Below are 18,637 nucleotides of genomic sequence, written 5' to 3'. Positions count from 1 at the left end.
GAAGCCTAGATGCCTAGAACCCTAGCCCTCTCCTTATTAGGCCCCCTCCTCAGGGAGATGATTATGTGTTATGTAAAATGCTTTAGTTGGTAATAGTAGATCTAATAGAACAAGAAGAAGGTAAACACACACACACACAAACCTTAACAAAACGAAACGAAAGAAAAGAAAAGAAACGGAAGGTAGAAGATGAGAGAGAGATCTAAATCTTTTTGTACAATTTATAGTTTAGTGCAAGTTTCAAGTACAACATAATATTATTTTAAACAAATCCTATATGTATATATATACATACGTGTATATCTATATGTATTGTGTGTATATTGTTTATATGTATAACTAAATATATATATACATACATATATTGTGCAATAAATGTGAGAAAATGAAAATCGAGTGCAGAGCAAAAACAAAACACAAAACACAAACACACACAAAAAACTAAGAAAAACCTAAACTAAAAACTAAACTAAACCGAAATAAGAGAATAATTGTTGTTAAATGTTGCCGAGATCTTATATACGTATGTATACCTAATAACTGTTACAATAATAATAATAAATAAAAATAATAATAACCCTTATACACACATTACACATGCACACACATACATATGTATATGTATATACTCGACAATGCATTTGTATTTTGTATGCGTGTGCATAACGATAACGATGTTCAACAAATGTCTGAAATGAAGTAAAACTATTATTATATGTACATGTATGTATGTACATAAAACACACACACACACACACACACACATACATACAAAAATTGAAAAACAAAAACTTTAATAAAAAACAAACAAAACAAATGGCAAAAACCCTGTCGATGATCCTGAACTGGAGATCGCGAATATCCGTTCCATCCGCCAGACACTGTAACTGTAATCTGTAATCTACAACTTCGCTTGTACCATAATCTCCCCTCTTAGTCTGGCTTAGTCTGTGGCCCGCCCACCCATGTACTAAAAGCCCCAGAAGCAGCAGCAGCAACAGCAACAGCAGTTGCAGTGGCACAAAGCGATGAGAGGTGAGAGAGCCGTTTCATAGAGCACAACGAGATATCCATTTCCAACTGGTGGAAATAATTGTTAACAAATCGAAAGAGCAAAAGCAAAAACAACAAATCGGTTCCATTGCCAGAGTTAGGGCTTGGTGTTGAGTCCCCATGTCTATTTATGCCCGATACTCGTAGAACTATTCAATATTACGAGTCTATGTAACTCTTGTCTGTCCGCGCATTTCAGCACTAAATACTCTACAAGACTCACAGAGTTAGGGAAGTACAATGTGCCCGCCCATATGACCTCCCCATGTGTAGTCCAAAGTATGCTATTAATTCTCTCTTATGATGAGCCATCTGCTGCTTAATTGCTTGTGGACTTATTATACACCTATCCATGAAAAATCAAGCAAATCTTTATAGGCCAAGATAAGGCTGTGGTATCAACATTCATTCGTCTTTTAATTCGTAGAGAGAAACATACAGAACGAGACAAAAGCTAATGTTAGGCACACGAAATGTCAGTCTTTTAATACATATTTTAAATATGCACAAATCCATTCAAACAATTAATTAATTAATTAATTATTATGGCTGAAATACTGAGCAATATAAGACGTTGCTCTTGGTCAGTAACTTTTCGTGAAAATGTTTTGAAACAAAAACAGAAAAAGTGGGCCACCAACTTGGCGTAGATTCACATATTTTACAACGGGGGCGAAATCGGTTGGTGGAATATAAGATACGAGTAGCGGGTATACCATAGTCGGAACACTCGACTATACGATTTTTGGTACGCTTTCAGTTGTCCCTCTGGTGCAAGGTTATCTGTGGCTATTTTTGGCAATGGAACGAACAAACACGACCATCATCCCGATCCCCGAGCGGACTTGTTATTGCCTACTCGTCTTTGAGCTGATAGCGAGACTTGTAAACAACTTCAGAATCTGAAATAAAATAATACAAATAGATTTGAGCAGCGGCAGAGAATGAATTCCAGCACCACATTAAGAACATAAGATGAAGAGAGCAGAATGAAGGTACATATTTTAAAACGAACATCGGAGATAGTAAAAGAGAGAGAGAGAGAGAGAATCAAGTATTTATACATACATATACATATATATATATATATATTTTGTTGAATGTTGCACAAATAAGTCAAAGAACCGAAAGGGCAAACAATTAAGAATAATCATAATATAAAACCAAATGTCTGTGTCGCTTTTTCTAAAAGAAATAAAATGAAAATTCAAGAGAACTTATTCGCGAGTATTCTTTGCGGAGAAAACATAGAAAAAATACATACATACATACATACATATGTATATGTATGTATATCGGTTATCTCCGCTTCTTGATGGATGACCCACAAATCAAACGGTAAACACAACAAGTTGCAGTGCTGTGCAGGCAAAAACCAGACGCACAAAGCAGCTTAAGCAGCTTCGTTTGCTCACGCACACTGGCAGAGGGAGTCAGAGCGGGCGGGCGGGCGGTCGGTGCTGCTTCTCTTTGGCTTTTTTTTGCAGCCACCCGTGGTTCAGTGTACTTTCGCTGTTTGCGCAGTGCAGAGCTTTGTTAGTGGAGATGTCGTCGGTGAACGTTGATCTGGAGCGAGAGCGGCTGGGGGCCAGCATTGAGAGCGAGGACTTTGCCCGATGGTGGGCGGGCGGCAGCGATAGGCTGGAGGAGCGGCGCAAGCTGGAGCGCTTTGTGTTTGAGGACACCGAGCTGGAGGAGGCAGTGCATCCCAGCTGCTTGTCGTACAAGGAGCGCTACGAGCAGACCATTGCCAGATCCACCAAGTTCCTGGCCAAGCTGCGGCAGTGGCACAGCACCAGCCAGCCGCAGTTCAGCCTCAGCGTCGACTCGCTGCGTGAATTTCGCGTGCTGCTCTCCGGCCAGCTGGGCACCGCCCTCTTCCAGCAGAGCTTCCCCCTGCGGCTGCACTTCTCCATGTTCCTCACGACGCTGCTCAGCCAGGGCACCGAGGAGCAGCTGCACAAGTGGCTGAGCCGCGCCTGGCACATGGACGGCATCGTCGGCACCTATGCCCAGACGGAGCTCGGCCACGGCACCTACATACGCGGCCTGGAGACGCGCGCCGACTACGATGCGGCGAGCGAGGAGTTCGTGCTCAACACCCCCAGCTTGAGTGCCTACAAGTGGTGGCCCGGCGGCCTGGGCAACACCGCCAACATGACCATCGTGCTGGCCCAGCTGTACGTAAAGGGTCGACACCACGGCCTGCAGCCGTTCCTGGTCCGCATCCGCGACGAGGAGACACACCAGCCGCTGCCCGGCGTGGATGTGGGCGACATTGGGCCGAAGCTGGGCGGCAACGGTGTGAACAACGGCTTTCTGGGACTGCGCAATGTCCGGATACCGCGCGACCAGATGCTCATGAAGAATGCCCAGGTGCTGTCCGACGGCACCTTCGTGCAGGGCCGGCCGCCGCTGCTGCTCTACGGCACCATGGTGTACGTGAGGGTCATCACCCTCAGGGATGTGCTGCACGGCCTCCTCCAGGCGGCCACCATAGCCACCAGGTGAGACCGAGCCCGAGACCAGTCGGGGATGAGATGAACCCCAGTCGACGCTCCTTGCCTCAATATCCACTCGCTTCCCTCCCCAGATACTCTGTCGTTCGGCGCCAGAGCCCCATTGATGAAAATCAGGCGGAGGTCCAGATTCTCGACCACCTAACGCAGCAGGCGAAGGTCCTGCCGCAGATTGCGCGCGGAGTCTGCTACCGCCTGGCCGCCGACTGGCTCTGGAATTTTTACGCTCGCGTCATGGAGCAGCTGGAGGGGGGATCCGGGCAGCAGGCCCTGCCCGAGCTACACGCCCTCAGCTGCTGCCTGAAGGCGGTGGGCACCGACGAGGCCAGCGAGGGCATTGATCGGCTGCGTAAGGCCTGCGGCGGTCACGGCTTCCTGTCATCGGCGAACTTCGACAGCATCTACGGCATGGCCACAGCCGCCTACACGTACGAGGGCGAGTACACCGTCCTCCTGCTGCAGACGGCCCGCTTCCTGGTGCGCCAGTACTCGGACAGTCTGAAGCGGCGAGTGCTGCCCGCCAGTGTGACCTATCTGCGGAACACGGCTCGGCTTAGCTGGGGCAAGCACTTGGCCGAGAATGCCGCGCGCGCCCTCGAGATCTCCGCCCTGGAGCAGACCCGCCAGGCCTGGCAGAGTCTGAGCATGCATCGCCAGAGGAAGCTGAGCGAGCAGCAGGCCAGCAACCTGACTGGCAGGCAGCTCACAGCGGCCGCCGTCGCCCATGCCCATGCCTTCCTCACCCGGAACTCGCTGCAGGAGCTGGATCGTCTCAGGCGGGGCCCGCTGAGTCCACAAGTCTCCGCAGTGCTGGGCCAGCTGGTGGAGCTGTTCGTGCTGGACACCTTCCTGCGGCAGGCCGGCTCCGTGCTGCGCTGGAACAGCATCACCGGCACGCAGCTGCTGTTGGTTGAGCGCAGATTCGAGCAACTCCTTGCAGAGCTGCGTCCCAATGCGGTGGCCCTGGTGGATGGCTTCGATTTCCATGATCGCACGCTCGGCTCCACTCTGGGCAGCTACGATGGACGCGTGTACGAGCGCCTGATGGCGGAGGCACGCCGCAATCCGCTCAACCAGGAGCCAGTCAATGCCACCTTCCGCAGCCACCTGCAGCCGATGATGCGGGGCAAGCTGTAATGGCATATAGGCCCATAGGCATATACATACATATAAGATTTTCGCATGTACTTTCCTTACTCTCATATACATACGCATACACGTTCTTTCCTGTGAATCTTTGTATTGGTTTTCTCTGTTTATTCTCAACGATTTACAATGAAGGCATACGTACAATTAAGCTATTAAACTAGTTTAGAAACATAAATAGGGGGGGACATGAAGATACATATGCATGTAATTGCTTGACGGCGGCGTCTGGGCCTAGAACATCTTCTTCTTGACCGCCGTGTAGCGCTCCATGTAAACGTCGTAGCCGTCGAGGTCGGTGAACTGCTTGGAGTTGAACAGATTTCCATCGACGGCGAGAATGCAAATCTTTGACTCCTTGAGAATGCGCGGCGTGAAGGCGGTCGCTTGCAGACAGTTCTCCTCGAGCCGCAGGGTCTTCAGCTTGCGACAGTCGGCCACATCTTCGGCCAGCGAAGAAATCTGATTCTGATTGAGGTTCAGCTCGGTGACGCAGAGACTGCCCACCTCCGATGGGACTTTGGTGATCTTGTTCCTGGACAGATCGAGCACATCCAGTTTACTCAGGCCGCACAGCATCGAGGGGAACTCCTTGAGCTGGTTGTTGCTCAGGTTCACCGTCTTCAGATTGGTGCAGTTGACCAACGTTTTGGGCAGCTTGGTCAAATAATTGTCCATTAGCAGCAGCACCTCAAGCTTCAACAGCTCGCCCACCACTGTGTTGAGCTCCACCAGACGATTGCCACTCAGGTTCAGATGCTTCAGCAGCGTCAGTCGCCCCAGCTCGTCGGGCATGTGCTCGAAGCGGTTCTCGGACAGATCGAGCGTTTTTAGGACATTGGGATAGGCCTTCAGCTGTGGCGGAAACTCCTGCAGTCGCTGCAGTGAGATCTTCAGTATGCCCGTCTTCTGTGCCGTCTCCAGGTGCTGTTTGATCTGTTTGTTGCCCATCTCCGCCGCCGCCGCCTGTCTTCTCCAACAATGTATGCAAATGAAGTGAACTGCTGCTCGTACCTGGACACTCTATGTCTATGTAGATTCACCTTCACCATTCAGGAGGGAGTCGCACTCGAGCTCTGTTCTGTGGCAGGGAATGGATGTTCCCAATTTGTATGTACTGTACAATCATTAACTATTCGCAGTACATCATACAACAGTGTTTTTCACGCTCTTCTCATGTGCTGAGTATTTGTGTTAGTTAATTATTTATTTGTCCTCTTACATCGGGGGCGTGTATACATGCGAATATCGATAATTGAGCTGAAGAATGAGTCAACCGATAGTATCGCTGACTGAATAGTAGTGGTCGCATAGCACTGCACGTCGTCTGATACGATACTGTAGTGCGATAGCAACGAGTGTGACGCAATTATTCTATGAACCCATCCGCATAAGCTCATGCATCAATTTTCAAATAATGGACCGAAAAAAAATTACGCTCCATTGACTTCATACGTGATGGATTGCTGTTGGCTTATATCGATAAGCCAGCTATCGATTCGAATACGCACTAGATCGTGAACAATAGGAAATAAACAAATCCAAATTATTATTAATCATAAAATTAGCTCCATATTATGATGGTGGAGACTCTACAGGAGGAAATTGAAACTGCATGTCTATGCATACATTTTTAGATCTATACGACTATTGTTAGAATGTATGCAGGTATTTGCAACCATAGTTGTGATTTTCAAATAAAACTCCTAAAAATTCCGCTTATCGCACAAAAATACCGATAGTTTTACCTGTGATGCGATGCGTAGAATAAAAAGTCGGTGTTTTGTTCTAACGAAGTGAAACAACAAAAAAGTAGCGTAAATTTGCTCCAACTTGAGATAGTTCTTTCGTTGATGATACATTTTCGCCATATCATCAAAAAATATCACCCACAAATATATTATCAACAAAAAGTATATATCGATATATTGATACATCAATATATATCTAACATCCCTAGAGCACGCTGCCGAATAAATCCGCATCAGTGAAATTCTCGGTAAGTTTTCCGGCAGAAACGCAAAAATTAAGCTACAGCCAGCACTGACAATATAAAATTGCAGCATCAGAGTGCCACTAGTTGAGGAAAATAAAGTCTCAACTGTTTTGTTCACCGACTGTCGCAATTTTATCGTCGACGTTGCCGTTTGGTTTTACCTTTTGAAAATTTCGCAACAGATACTGTGACCACAATGCCGAAAGATACAGTTATCAAGGTGCAGGAGTATAAAGACACTCTGATCCAGAAGGCGGAGCTGCTGATTACCAAGTGCTTCCCGGAGAAGATTGTCCAGCTGAACGAGCTGCTTGCAACGCCCATGTTCAATGAGCGCGATTTTGAGGAGGTCCACCAGGATGTAAACATTCCTGTCCTGCCGCCGGTGCTAGCCAAAAACCATGACGATAGCGGAAACGATGATCATCCGCCGAACAAGCGTGCACGAAACGACGTCATCGTGGCTGGGTCCCCGATGCTGGCCCTGCCAAACGGCTCAGTGTCTTGCAACAAGCCGCTCTGCGAGATGATAAAAGTCGTCAAGCCGATCATCCGTACTCTGGTAGAGCATTGTGAGTGAACAGCGTGGACTATTATTCACAAATACTAATTGCTGATAATTTGCTTGCAGCCAATCTCTTGAAGATGTGGATCTCTTTTATGATACCGAAAATCGAGGACGGAAACAACTTCGGCGTCTCCATCCAGGAGGATACCCTCGCCGAAATCCAGACGGTCGAGTCGGAGGCGGCCGCCTTCTACGACCAGATCTCGCGATACTTCCTCTCGCGGGCTAAGGTCGTGTCAAAGGTGGCGAAATATCCGCACATCGAGGACTACCGAAGAGCTGTCGTCGAGCTGGATGAAAAAGAATACCTCAGTCTGTGGTTGGTGGTCTGCGAGGTGCGCAACCGCTACTCCTCGCTCCACGACATAGTCATTAAGAACTTGGAGAAGCTTAAGAAGCCCCGGTCCTCGAACACCGAGAGCCTCTACTAGTGATCCTCCATAAATACCTACCTTTTTTTTCTCTCCCTTAACCACCCCCACCCTCCCCCTATCAATGTATCCTGCTCCAAGGCGCCCCGGAGCAGGGTCGAGCAAGAAGACCCCTTGAAACGTCCAGCATAGAGTGACGCTGGCGGACGAGACAGACCGAGAATCTTTTGGCACGTATAAATCATACTCGAAGCTTTTCCATTTTGAATTACAGATAAAGAAATAACAACTATGATTACACATATTCTTATACATACAAATAACAGTAAAAATAACAGTAAAAGTAACAGTAAAAGTAACAGTAAAAGTAAAAGTGAAGGTAATAGCAACTAGACAGCAAACAAAAAAGCGGCGAATGACATAGGCGATTGAATGCGATGAGGAGTTCATTTGCAACCATTTGTAGAATGTCCAGAGTAACGTGAGAGAAGTAACATGCAAGAACCTGCAGATGTATAGATTCCAACAAATGTCTATAGCTATACATACATGTAATAAATAAACCCAATGTTGCGTTGCCTATCGCGATGTAAAGATACACAAAAAACGAAAACAAGCGAAGAAGCACACAAATTATTGTTACACTTGACAATTTTGTAACATTCAGTCTGTAATAAAAACCTATGTGACTTTTGGCTGAATAAGCAATTGTATTGTTTCATACTTTTTTTTTTAGTTTCTCGGAATCGGTCGAATGTCTGCTTATTAATTGATTTGTACGTACGTGGACTCACTTAAAGGCGCGCGCCAAAAGTGTTTGATGCTGCAGCCCTGGTTTCTGGAGTGTCATAGCAATGACAGCCAAACACAGCTTGCACGCAAAGGCTCACTGCTGTGGCATCGCTAGAGCTAGAGATGGGATTTTGCCATGGGCCTGGCTTGGAAGGCACGGAAAAACACGAGCACGAAAAGGGAGTGTCAAATGCGATTTTGCGATTCATTAGCTGGTTCACTCATTTTGTTGCATGTACCACCCAGAACATCTCAGTCTTGAACCGAATGGTTCACCGGTCATAGTATGCGCCAAATGAAAATTCAAATCAATAAAAGTGTGTGGGGGGTATGGTTTAAAAAAATAATAGTATATTAAACAGATGCATAAGAAAAATAATTCATATTTACAGATAGCGTTACCGCAGTTGCACTTAAGTCAAAGTAATTTTATTTACAACTAAAATAGCTTTGTATATTTCTCGCCCTTACATACAAACAAACAGGAATCAATCGAAAAATTTCGTGGCTTCCCTCTCTTAGAACTCCTACCTACATACTACGTTTCGTTTGTGCTTATCGCTACTACAGTGGTGGATTCGCTACTCGTTACTCGCTACTCGCTAAGCTATCCAGTGCATTGGAAATAAAACGAACGTCCCCCCGCTGGTGCTTTCGAGCCATTAATATTTGCTGATGATTTAGTGGATATTTGTGTCGTTATTGGCAGTGTTTTAGTAGGCTTCGATTGTATGAATATATTCGGAATTTGTTCTCTCTTAACTAATTACTTACTGACTGCTAAAGCTTAGCCTAGCTCGGGCCTGTGCCACCCTACACATACATACAAACGAACACACACATAGAGGCTACATATACGAATAAGAACAGTTTTTACACGGATTACACTACCCGACAAGATTTCTCCGCAAGGAACCAAACCCACGTTTTCTGATAGATTTGGGGCCTTGAAATTGTTTTCACATAACTTACGTATCTTACATCTGGTTGTAATAACCGTTGTCATATAAGCTACACCCAAACAAACTTTTTGATTATAGCTTATCGTCTGGGAAATATTAGGCTTTCAAATGCAAAAATCATGACTTTTGTGCGGTATCTATGAGAAAAAGTCGGTTTGGCTCCTTGAGGAAAAATATAAGTTCGATTTTGTCGAGTGGTGTCATCAACGTTTTGGGCTTAGCTAATCTTTAGGCCTAAAGGCACAGCCCGGCCGAGTCGGAAATCCCCTTTACAAATATCTGTTAGCCCCGAAAGCTATCTGGACAAACCCCAAGCAAACCGGGCCCTCGATCCATCTGATCAATTAAGCAGATTTGCTGCATTAAGTAAACGAAATGGCACATTGAACCACAACCCACAACCCACAACCTCGCGCGATCCCGCGACCCCCAATCGCCACACCCCTAGCCACATTAAATGTGTCCCCACCAGGTGGCACTGGCCTGGTAGTATCCATCGTTACCCCAATTTAGAACGCTTAGGGGCGGCGGTGGCGGCGTCAGCGAAAGGATGTCCAGCTCGTTGTTGTTCGAGGATTTGTGACGCCACCAGCGCTGGCCGTGCACCCGCTGTCTGGTGAGGAGGGGAAGCTGGAGACGGCGGCGCCTCTTCCTGGGGGCGATCCGGCGCGCCAGATCCCAGCCGACGGTGCCCTCTTGTTAGAAAACATGATGGGTGTTCTTGGCCGCCAGGAAGGGCTTCTCCTCGTTCATCTTCTCGAGGTTCCCACTGAGCGTGGGGTCCGTGGGCCGTTTCCGCTTGAAGAATCCGCACTTCCACATGATGGACGTGAACACCGCCAGCACCACCACGCCCGCAAGGATGGCTAGGCTGATGATCAGCCAGGGCAAGGCGGTGTCCCGTTGCTGGTTCCTAAGCTCCGGATAGGCGCGCGTCTCCACCTGGAAGAGGAATAATCAAAGATCAGGAACTGCTGCGGGTGGCTGTGGCTGGGTGGGCCGGGGGGGGCGAGCGACTCACCTCGATGTCGATCTGCTCCATCACCTCGACGCCAAAGTCCTCGGGTATCTGGGCGGTGGCCGTGGAGATGATGCGCACCCGGTCGACGCGCGGATACTCGCTGACGAGCGTTGAGTTCCAGAGGCGCGCCTTCACCATCACCTGGGCCTCCGACCTGGCCGGCATGTTGTAGATGTCGCACTCGATCCGGATGCACCGAGCCGTGCCCTTGTTGCAGTCCAGCTCGACGATGTCCTGCTTCTTGCCGCTGCCGCCGGACCCGATGCCCGCCAGCTCTGGCTCGTACATGAGCCGCTCCAGGCGGGTCACCCGCTCCAGGGTGCTGCGCGGCTGCCTTGAGTGGGTCGCGGTCTGGTTCTTGTTCAGCTGGGCCCGACCACGCATCGGCCACATCTTGAGGGTGGCCGGGGCGCCCAGGTAGCCGCTGGCCGACTCCTGCGACCCGCTGTCCAGCTTCAGGGGATTCACATACTCGGGCGCCACAACGCACTCGCCCACACCGATCTCCACGGTGGGCACCTGCTCCAAGTAGAGCAGGTACTGGTCCTTGTGGCCGCGCTCCGGGTCGTTGTAGAGGGACCACGGCCAGTGGATGACCATGCGCACCTTGGGCGCCGTCGAGGGTCCGTCGTTGAAGATGGTGAAGCTGTGGTTCACCTGCGAGCCCACGTCGCCCATCTCCATGGGCGAGTTGTCCGTCACCTGGCTGGCCCCGCTGTAGAAGCTCTGCTCGGGCATCGCCCAGCCCCGGAAGTGCAGCTTGGCCTGCCGCACCACGTCCACGCTGAGCTTCTGCTCCGGCGGCTCGCTGCCCACCAGCTTCGAGGTGGTGTTGGCGAATATGTGGAACTGCACCGACTTCTCGCTGGGCTCCAGGCTCTTCGGCTGGAACCGGATGGTAACGGACGTCGTCGTTCCGCGTAGCATCGGATTGCCCAGGCTGCAGACCACCAAGGTGGTGTTGAAGCTGTTGCAAGTGGCATTGGTCTGCGGGTGGGTAGAATCGAGGCGCGTGAGGATCGGGGATGATGGATGATCTCTGCTTGGGTGCGGGGCACTTACCGGCTTTTTGGTGGCCACGTACGAGACGCCCGCCTGATGGCTGATGTGCAGCTGCGCCTCGTAGGCGGAGTCCGCCAGGTTGCTCACGTTGATCTCCACCTCCAGCTCCGTTTCGTCCAGGATCATGGTGTACTTGTTGTCTGCAAAGCGAGAGAGAGGATGGGTTGACGACAAGGGGTTCAGGCAGAGGAAGGGGCTGCTCACCTATGGCTGTGATATTCGGCTCGGCTCGGACGACCAGATGACTCTCGCAGAGATCATCATCGCCGCAGTCCTTCTGGAAGGTGCCCTCGAAGTCGATGTGGGCCTGCGTCTGGTCGAGCATGGGGTTGAGTCGGGTGAGGGCGGAGTCCGCCAGCGGGGGCTCCTCCAGCGTGTACTTGAGTCGGAAGCGGATGGGGGTCTGGATGTCGCGGGTGTTGGCCTTGATGTACCCGGTGACTATCTGGCAGGCCACGCGTCCATCGGTGCGCACTTTGACCACGCGGCTGATGACGTTGCTCCGCTTGTTGTCCCGGTCGAAGAAGGCGCGCGAGAACTTCTTGAGGTGGTCGTAGGTCTCCGCCTCCACGCTGTACATCAGGCTGAGCTCCTTGGTCGAATCGTCGTACGGGTCGATGCTGCAGCAGGCCTCGAACGTGAAGCAGGTCAGGTTGCTGAAGGCGTCCGACCGGCAGCTCGGCTTGTTGGGGTCGATGTTGCGCAGCTCCTCGCTCCGGTAGCTGGTCTGGATGTTGATGATGGGCCGGGCCAGCAGCACCACCGTGGCCGACGAGTTGAAGGCCCCCACCACCACATCGGGGTAGGAGTTGCCGTCCAGGTCGGTGTTGCCCGCTATCGAGATCCCGAAGGTGCGGATGGGCTGGCCGTGGGGCACGGTGGCGCCCAGCTCGGAGGCCTGTATCCGCTGGGCGGGCTTGTCGTTGAGGCCCTGGCGCGACCCCAGATAAATGTAGACCACTCCCTGGCCCTCGTAGGGCGCTCCCACAGCGATGTCTTCGCAGTTGTCCTTGTTCAGGTCCCCCACATTGGCCAGCGCCAGTCCGAAGCGGCTCTCCAGGGCCCCCGTCAGCCGCAGGGTGTGCCGCCTGGGCAGCGTGTCCTGATCGTTCTGGTAGACGTAGACGGCCCCGCCCTCGTTCTTCGAGAAGAAGACGGGAGCTGCCACAATCAGGTCCGGTCGATTGTCCCCGTTGACATCGGCGGTGGTCAGCTCGTAGCCGAAGCTCGACCCGAACTGCTCCCCGTCGATGATGAGGCGCACGGGTATCGGATTGGTGTTGGCCTTGTCGAAGATCACCACCTGCCCGTGCCCATTGGAGCGGGGCGCCCCCGCTGCATAGGACATGTTGTAGCCGAAGAAGCGTCCGCCAGTGACGGACATGCCCAGGTAGCTGTACTTATCCACCGGCGAGCTGGCGTCCGAGTGGTCGCTGTAGTAGGTCGTCTTGTCCCGGTGCAGGTACTCGCCCCCGATCTGCGTCACCCAGATGGAGCCGCGCCACGTGAACGGCCCCGGGGAGCCCAGCACCATCGTGTCATCGTCCAGCAGCGCCCCCGACGTACCCGCCTGGCACAGGCCGTAGTCCTCGTGTTGCCTGTGGACAATAAATAAACCGATTAATGGATGACCTGGGTCAATGGTGGTGTCTACCCTCTCCGAAATTCCGCCCCGCCTACTGGCGGATGGAGATTAGTCCTTCGTCCTGTTATCAAAGGGGAGTTGGAGCCCCCCAAGGGGGCGACGCTAACTTCTCTCGGCTCAAAATTGGCTCAACTCCTCCCGAGCTGTGACCCCTCCATTACCCTCCCTTATCCATTGCTTTCTTACCATTAAGACATTATTATTAGTGGCAGGGTCAATCCTTTTCTCCTCCCATTCCCAAATGGAGTCGGAGATGACTTTCGCTCGAAGCTCATTCCTGTTTTTTCCCTCTGTTGCTGGGACATTAATGGATGACCAGGGTCAACTTCTGGCTACTCTCCTGATACTGGCGACATTAATGGATGACCAGGGTCAACATTGGGACTTCTCTATCAGCTCTTTACCGCTTTCCTCTGCCGTCTCAGCATGCCCGAATCGAGCTCGGACACGCAAGGACCCGCTCAATGAAAAATTGCATATCCACCATGCTGACAGGCCTGCGCCCCAACTCCACTCCACTCCACTTCACTCCACACCCCTGACCAAACACCTATGTATCTACCGCTCCTTGATTTTAGTCATAGTGTGGGTGCGGAACACACCACCCCCCCACCACATTTCATTCCTGGCTCGACCCCTTGTCATTTAAATAAATTAAAATTCACCTTTATGACTGCTGGCGTCCTGCAGTTGGTGGCCCGACCAGGGCCGACGTCATCGGTGTCACACTCGGAGCAAGCCACGGCCTCGGTCCCCGGTTCCCGGTTCCCGGTTCCCGGTCCCTGCTGCTACACCCGCTGCATGCTAATTGGCCAAAAGCGAACACGCGCACACATGTCCACATACATACGAGTATGTATGTATGTATGTATCCTATCCTGTCCATTCCCCCACACCCTCTGAGCATTCATCAAATGCCGGCCCCCACCCCCACCCGTCCCACAGATAATTCACCTTGACACTTTTTTCGTGGGTGTCGTGGCATGTCGTGGCATGTCGTGTGGTGACGTATCCCGCCCCCCCCCCCATCCGCACCGCAATCAAAAGACCTGACCCATGTCAACTGTCCCAGAAGGATGGCTATTTCTATGGCTATGGCCAACCTGTTATGATAAGCTTGTAACCTCCCACAGACTGATTGATTGATTGATCAATAAAGATGCGACAGGTTGGGTACTCACCTCTGTACAGGGCGACCCTTGCACGGCTCGTGCACTTCGTCGAACTGCAGATCGTTGGTGAGGACGTAGCACAGTCCTTGGCCATAGCGGTTCTCGCGTACAATATACATGTAACGGTGGGCACACACGAGCACCTGCATCAAGACAAAATAGACGAAATCATAATAAATATATCATAAAATACTTGTAAATGCAAAGATGCGAAGATCTGTCCAAGAGGCGAGCGCAGATGAACATTTAAACAGGAAGGAGGAAACAGCTAACAATCCCCTGGGTGCCTGGGTGCCCCGTCAAAGGATATGAGTAAATAAATGCAGTAGCGCTATTTAACTGGATCCAATGGATGTCTGGGATGGATATTTGATAACTTCAAAATTGTAAATTACTTTCTATAGCTATTGGATTACTTCCATTTAGTTTCTGGAACTTCTTGGAAGCGTCAAGATCAGGTTTTCAAAAACCTCCTTAGTCAGGGGACACCATTCTATGGCGATAATTAACTTGATATTGACTTACCTTGCCGCCCGATCCGTTGGCCTGCAGCGGGTTCGATCGCACCGTGACGCCCATCCACTGTCCCTCCTTGATCTCGTCGCTGGAGGGCGGTGAGAGGACCTCGCTGTCGTATGCTGTACGTACGGACACGTGCGGACAGTGACAGGAGAGAAGTGCAGACAGAGAGTGAGAGAGAAGGAGAGAGAGAGATACCATTATGTTAGCAAGTGTCGAGAAAGAGATGCAATGTGTATGTGTGTGTGGTGGGTATGCATGTATGTGTGTGTGTGTACATGTGTATCGTATGTGTGTGTGTGTGTTTGTGCATGTCAGCAACAACAACAGTAAAAACATCAAAAATTAACAACAGTAACAATAATTAAATCATTAACTTTTTAAGTGTGGTATAGTAGTATTATGTATGCATTATTAACAATAGTTTGTACGAGTAATATGTACATATATGTACATGTATATATATATATGTAGTATAAACAACAAATTCATTCACATTCACATGTCCATACATATGTGTGTTTGTACGTTGGTGTATTTAAAACTCCAAAATTAATTGCAGAATTGCAATTCTGTAAAATGTAATTATTAAACGCTGATTTTGGGGCACATGTGTGTGTGTGTGTGTGTGTGAGGAAGAGAACCTGAAACTGGAGCTCCAGCACACATGTGCTCCGTTGAGGGAGAAACAACAACAAAAAATAAAGCAACAACAGCAAAAGAAATACAGAGAGCGAGAGACGTTCGGCAGGGGTGCCGAAGATTTGGATACCCTTTGATACCAAAGCCAGCAATCGAAACTTTTCAACAGAGTTTCATTTATTCTTGTTTGATGTTCCTTCATTGGTTCTGTTATTTTGGTATCGCTTTTCTCACATCGGCTCCAATGTTAATGTCTGTAATAACTCTCTATCCATTTTGGATCGAATATCCGGCTCTGCGTGGCAAACATCTCCTTAAAATCGTAGTACCATCTCAGCAAGTGTACGAAAATGGAAAGCGCTACGCTGCCAACTCCGCCGTCAGCTTTAACAGAATGCTGCAGCACTGAGGAGAAAGAGCAGAGTTGGCAGCCAAAGTGCTGGAGAGAGAGAGAGCGAGAGAGCGAGAGCCGAAACGTAACGAAATTGATTTAGAATGCATTTTAAAGCATCAAAGTGTTGAAATAAGATAAATGATTATTGCACTGGGTGGAGAGACGAAGTGAGATACGAGTACATACATACACATACATATGTACATGCATATGTAGTGCGAGAGAGATAGGGTACGGCATTTAAGCGGCGTTTTCTTTTCGGTTTTCTTCGCCTTTCGTTGCGGTGCGGTGCCTTGGGGCGTGGGCCGTTCTTGACGGGTTTGACGCGTTTGAAACGCGCCTCGGTCGGGCCTGCCAGTGAAAGTCGCCATCCACGCAGGCGCGCAGCTGGAAGTGCAGTGCAGATTTCCCCACCGAACCCCACGCACCCCATCCGTGTTTGATTGGCCCAGCACCAAATGAACTTTGTGCACTTTGTGACGCGTTTTTGACATTGGCAAGCGAAAAAAAAACAAAAAAAAACGGAAGAATAAAACGAACGAAGACGAAGAAAACCGAAAGAATGCAGTGGCTGCTGCCAGGGGGGAGGCCCCTAAAACGTATTCTGAGTTATTTTTCACTCAGGAATTTGCATGCTAAAATTTGCAGTTATTTTTATGCCTCTGCCAACGTTTTTTTTTCTCTGTGTGTGCTCTTTATTTTAACACACTTCAAGTACCATACTAACATATATCCATATGTACATACATATGTATGTATTTAGTTTTTGAGAAATTTGTCACGTTCTGGGACTGCGGCGTCGCAGACAAAGTCTTGAGCGGCCGCCACGCTCTGATTGCCAAAACAGCGACAAGAACAGCAAGAACGAGAGAGAGGAATGGGAATGGTAGCTTAAGGAGTCGAAGCTGTTGGTACCCCTGGGGCAGGCTCAAACATATGTATTTACTACATCTTCTTCAAACTGAATGGACTATCTTAATAAAGGAAATTTGGGGAATTTCTATTACTTTTAACAGAGCAAAGAAAATATTTAAAAGATATAACTATTCTAACGATGGCATTTGTACATATGTATGTATGTTATATTATGTATGTATGTATGTATGTACATATGTAGTGATGTGACTTCGATCAATTAAATATGTAAATAGTACACTCCATGGGAGTCGAAAATGTAGCTCTGCCGTGCAAATATCAAATGTCTGCACAAAATACTAATACCCTCTGCGCCAGGGTATGAAAAGAACAGTCAGTCCAAGAACCAGACGAAGTGGAAGAATTAAAGCAGAAAGAAGAGGCAAAAACACGGTCACAGTGGTGTACAAAAAAAATGCAGTCGACCCAGTTGGATGGGGGGGGCTTCGTCGGGGGAATATTAAGGAAAGGCAGGCAGGGCAAAGCGCAAATGAATTTACATCCATATGCAAATTTATGATCGAGAAAGAATGAGAGAGAGAGAGAGCGAGTGGTGGCGAGTGGAGGAGCGATATAATTACTGCTAAATGAGCCGCCAATTGGAGCCGCCAAAAAAGTGAAGCCTGGAATAATCCACAGCCCGAACTGATGATAGCATTCCGGGAATAAGCATGGGGGGCATGCAGAGGAAATGGCCAACATGTGACGCCGATAATGAAGTTGTTAATGCAATCGAAGCGTACAACAGAGTGCCCATTCCATAAGTACCCTCGCTGCCACAGATCGGGAATTTTATCGCCCAATGCAAATGTTGAACCAAGCTCCTTATCAACGGGGAGCGATTACTTAGCGGGAGCTGGCCTTGAAGCGGAATCGAGCATGTTGCCGATTGAGGGGGATTAATGGTACATACATATGTATGCTATACGCTATAGCTACATATATGTACATATGTATGTATATGCTATATAACTATACATTCCGAGTTCAATAACTGAAGACAAGTTTCTAAGTAAAATAATTTATCGGTATCAAATAAAACTTGATTGACATATTTCACTTGAATTTTTGATTGAATTTTATTCAAAGTTTTGTTATCGGACAAGAATCGGGTACTGAGAGTTATCGAACTATCGACGTGAGTACACCGAATAAGTTATCGAAAGAAGTTCCATGATTGGAGCTTTCTTTAGGAGCGCCTTAAAGTAATCAAATAATATAATGAACACTGAAAAAATGTGCAAGTGAGCAAATCAAATAGTTGGGAAAATAGAGAGCATCTGGGAACTGGTAAGCTAGTTTCTGCTTCACGGTGCAATGGTTATTAACTATAAATGATAACTTAGATAAATAGTTTACTGGAAATAAATACATAAATATACACATCTAAACAATCATAATTATGTATGTATGTACATATAATATATGTACATATAAGTGTAAGCTAACTCTATGGAATAGTGGGTAGTATACATATTGAATATCTGATTGCAGTTACGAGTGGTGCGCGCATGCGTGGCAAGTCAGGAGCGGCAGTAAAGGTAGGTAAGAGTGTGAGGCGGCGGGAGAGAGTGATGTGAGGTTAGGTGGTAAGTAAGCAAGATGGCGGCCGTAGGCATGCGTGTGCGTGACTGTACATTCGGTGATCGCTGATTGATATACATATATGTATGTACATAAATAAGTATTATGTGCAAAAGCGAGCGATTCGAGTGCCAACCAGAATTGGGTGCACCGAATCGAATGGTTAATCGATAAGAAATCAAAACGCAATAGTAATAAATCGAAGCGCAAACCAAAGATCAAATACAGTCGAATACAGAATGGGTGTTAGAAATTGCGATGCGATGCTTAGTCCTG

General features: G+C 48.7%; 4 protein-coding genes across 6 annotated transcripts in view; 2 read left to right on the top strand and 2 right to left on the bottom strand.

The window, feature by feature from the left end:
• Window positions 1-2,504: 2,504 nt before the first annotated feature.
• LOC111070409 (probable peroxisomal acyl-coenzyme A oxidase 1) lies at window positions 2,505-4,806 on the top strand. The gene is made up of 2 exons (XM_022360923.2): window positions 2,505-3,560; window positions 3,647-4,806. Exons 1-2 carry the CDS (start codon window positions 2,599-2,601, stop codon window positions 4,707-4,709), a joined length of 2,025 nt encoding a protein of 674 aa, XP_022216615.2. The 5' UTR covers window positions 2,505-2,598; the 3' UTR covers window positions 4,710-4,806.
• Window positions 4,792-5,979, bottom strand: LOC111070410 (leucine-rich repeat-containing protein 57). Its single transcript, XM_022360924.2, has one exon. The coding sequence runs from the start codon at window positions 5,667-5,669 to the stop codon at window positions 4,953-4,955; it is 717 nt and encodes a 238-aa protein (XP_022216616.1). The 5' UTR covers window positions 5,670-5,979; the 3' UTR covers window positions 4,792-4,952.
• A 684-nt stretch (window positions 5,980-6,663) lies between these two features.
• LOC111070391 (proteasome activator complex subunit 3) lies at window positions 6,664-8,354 on the top strand. Of its 2 annotated transcripts, none has more exons than XM_022360891.2 (3): window positions 6,664-6,717; window positions 6,782-7,286; window positions 7,346-8,354. In XM_022360891.2, exons 2-3 carry the CDS (start codon window positions 6,911-6,913, stop codon window positions 7,711-7,713), a joined length of 744 nt encoding a protein of 247 aa, XP_022216583.1. In that variant the 5' UTR covers window positions 6,664-6,717; window positions 6,782-6,910; the 3' UTR covers window positions 7,714-8,354. The 2 variants fall into 2 exon arrangements, with proteins under 2 accessions (XP_022216583.1, XP_022216584.1); XM_022360892.2 differs by having other exon boundaries at window positions 6,677-6,717; window positions 6,897-7,286.
• A 423-nt stretch (window positions 8,355-8,777) lies between these two features.
• Window positions 8,778-18,637, bottom strand: part of LOC111070392 (integrin alpha-PS1) — a 49,942-nt gene continuing 40,082 nt past the window's right edge. For both annotated transcript variants that reach the window (XM_022360893.2, XM_022360894.2), the window contains 6 exons: window positions 14,833-14,945; window positions 14,317-14,450; window positions 11,695-13,088; window positions 11,491-11,630; window positions 10,429-11,415; window positions 8,778-10,349 (listed from right to left, as the gene is read on the bottom strand). In XM_022360893.2, coding sequence (XP_022216585.2) covers window positions 10,107-10,349; window positions 10,429-11,415; window positions 11,491-11,630; window positions 11,695-13,088; window positions 14,317-14,450; window positions 14,833-14,945 — 3,011 coding nt within the window. In that variant the 3' untranslated portion in view covers window positions 8,778-10,106. The remainder of the gene's footprint in view (window positions 10,350-10,428; window positions 11,416-11,490; window positions 11,631-11,694; window positions 13,089-14,316; window positions 14,451-14,832; window positions 14,946-18,637) is intronic.

This window comes from Drosophila obscura, unplaced genomic scaffold, assembly GCF_018151105.1.
Source record: "Drosophila obscura isolate BZ-5 IFL unplaced genomic scaffold, ASM1815110v1 contig_96, whole genome shotgun sequence".
NCBI lineage: Eukaryota > Metazoa > Arthropoda > Insecta > Diptera > Drosophilidae > Drosophila > Drosophila obscura.
Note: the sequence above shows the minus strand (reverse complement) of the source record. Positions and strands in the feature narration are given on the sequence as shown.